The sequence below is a fragment of the Scomber scombrus genome, unplaced genomic scaffold (assembly GCF_963691925.1).
Source record: "Scomber scombrus unplaced genomic scaffold, fScoSco1.1 SCAFFOLD_172, whole genome shotgun sequence".
In the NCBI taxonomy this organism is placed as follows: domain Eukaryota; kingdom Metazoa; phylum Chordata; class Actinopteri; order Scombriformes; family Scombridae; genus Scomber; species Scomber scombrus.
Window position 1 is genome coordinate 1 of NW_026910703.1, and position 2,500 is coordinate 2,500.

Below are 2,500 nucleotides of genomic sequence, written 5' to 3' on the forward strand. Positions count from 1 at the left end.
GTCTTCATGGGTTAGGGGGTTAGAGGGTTAGGTCTTCATGGGTTAGGGTTAGGTCTTCATGGGTTAGGTCTTCATGGGTTAGGGTTAGGTCTTCATGGGTTAGGTCTTCATGGGTTAGGGTTAGGTCTTCATGGGTTAGGCCTTCATGGGTTAGGGGGTTAGAGGGTTAGGGTTAGATGCTGATCTCTGATAATGTTTCTTACAGTTCGGCGCTGGTGACTCGCTCCAACACGCTGCCGAGTCGTCGCACTCTGAAGAATTCTCGACTCGTCTGTAAGAAAGACGACGTCCACGTCTGCGTCATGTGTCTCCGAGCCATCATGAACTACCAGGTCAGACTTTAACATCAACAACTTACTTAATGTATAAATCTATTGAAATGTTTTAGTTTTATGAGACAATGGTTCTCTTCCTCTTCTTCTTCTTTTTCTTCTTCTTCAGTATGGGTTCAACATGGTCATGTCTCATCCTCACGCTGTCAATGAAATCGCCCTGAGTCTCAACAACAGGAACCCCAGGTCAATATATATATATATAAATATATATAATATAATATAAATATATATATAAACTATATATTATATATATATTATTATTATATATATTATATATAAACTATATATTATATATATATTATTATTATATATATTATATATAAACTATATATAATATAGTTGTCTAACAATTTACCTGTCTCTCTACTGTTCTGTCTACCTGTCTCTCTACTGTTCTGTCTACCTGTCTCTCTACTGTTCTGTCTACCTGTCTCTCTACTGTTCTGTCTACCTGTCTCTCTACTGTTCTGTCTACCTGTCTCTCTACTGTTCTGTCTACCTGTCTCTCTACTGTTCTGTCTACCTGTCTCTCTACTGTTCTGTCTACCTGTCTCTCTACTGTTCTGTCTACCTGTCTCTCTACTGTTCTGTCTACCTGTCTCTCTACTGTTCTGTCTACCTGTCTCTCTACTGTTCTGTCTACCTGTCTCTCTACTGTTCTGTCTACTTGTCTCTCTACTGTTCTGTACCTGTCTCTCTACTGTTCTGTCTACCTGTCTCTCTACTGTTCTGTCTACTTGTCTCTCTACTGTTCTGTACCTGTCTCTCTTACTTTCTGTGTTTTCTTGTCCTTAGGACGAAGGCTCTGGTGTTGGAGTTGCTGGCAGCAGTGTGTTTGGTTAGAGGAGGACACGAGATCATCCTGTCTGCCTTTGACAATTTTAAGACGGTAAAAACTCCACCTGTCTGACCTCACACCTGAACTGTGTATGAACTCCACCTGTCTGACCTCACACCTGAACTGTGTATGAACTCCACCTGTCTGACCTCACACCTGAACTGTGTATGAACTCCACCTGTCTGACCTCACACCTGAACTGTGTATGAACTCCACCTGTCTGACCTCACACCTGAACTGTGTATGAACTCCACCTGTCTGACCTCACAGCTGAACTGTGTATGAACTCCACCTGTCTGATATTGGCAGGTAGAATGGATTATTGCTTTAATAGATACCTGATTGATCTCTTACAGGTGTGTTCAGAGTCGATGCGATTTGAGAAGTTGATGGAACATTTCAAGAATGAAGACGACAACATCGACTTCTTGGTATGAGAATTCATCGGAGCTGTTTTTAACATCATTTCAAACAATAAAGTATTATTTATTATAAAAAATGATATAATGATAATAATAATATATATATATATATATGAGTTGTCATGGAAACGTCAGACGGTCAATTAATTACTATTTCTTGTCTGTTGCCATGGAAATGCTTTTCAGGTGGCCTGCATGCAGTTCATCAACATCGTGGTTCACTCAGTGGAAGATATGAACTTCAGAGTCCATCTGCAGTACGACTTCACCAAACTGAACCTGGACGAACACCTGGAGGTAACATTCACCTGCCAGTCATCTGACCTCTGATGTCATCACATTCAAACTTCCTGAACTTTATTAATACCATACCTACCAACACCTGTCTCACCCCAGAGGTTGAAGCACACAGAGAGCGACAGGCTGCAGGTGCAGATTCAAGCATACCTGGACAACGTGTTCGACGTGGGGACGCTGCTGGAGGATGCTGAGACAAAAACTGCTGCTCTGGAGAGGGTGGAGGAGCTGGAGGAGAACCTGACCACGGTAAGACTGACAGGTGGAGAGAGAGAGACAGGCAGCCAGACAGACAGGTACGATACTAACCTGTCTTTGTGTTCAGATGTCAGAGCGTCTGCTGGACGTAGAGAATGAAGCGATGTTGAAGATCGTTGAACTGGAGAAACAGCTGATGCAGACCAACAAGGAGCTGGACAACATGCGGGTCAGTGCTGTTGCTATGGAAACCAGCTCTAAGATTTTTAACAGATGAACGTCAACGTTCAGTTTCACAAAATAACATGTCATCTATTTTTGAATGATGCTGTTTCCGTAGTAACACTAACAAACAGCTGTCACCTGTACAGGAGGTGTACACCAGCGCCAACACGCAGGTGCACACTCTG

The 2,500-nt window shown here is 42.4% G+C and overlaps 1 protein-coding gene across 1 annotated transcript in view; it reads left to right on the forward strand.

Moving 5' to 3' along the window:
- The first annotated feature begins 176 nt into the window (after positions 1-176).
- The window catches only part of LOC133977247 (formin-like protein 2), a 19,346-nt gene continuing 17,022 nt past the window's right edge, over positions 177-2,500 (forward strand). The window contains 8 exon segments of the mRNA XM_062415346.1: positions 177-332; positions 442-518; positions 1,131-1,224; positions 1,530-1,604; positions 1,782-1,892; positions 1,992-2,141; positions 2,218-2,319; positions 2,462-2,500. The exon segment at positions 2,462-2,500 is cut by the window's right edge and continues 60 nt beyond it. Coding sequence (XP_062271330.1) covers positions 177-332; positions 442-518; positions 1,131-1,224; positions 1,530-1,604; positions 1,782-1,892; positions 1,992-2,141; positions 2,218-2,319; positions 2,462-2,500 — 804 coding nt within the window.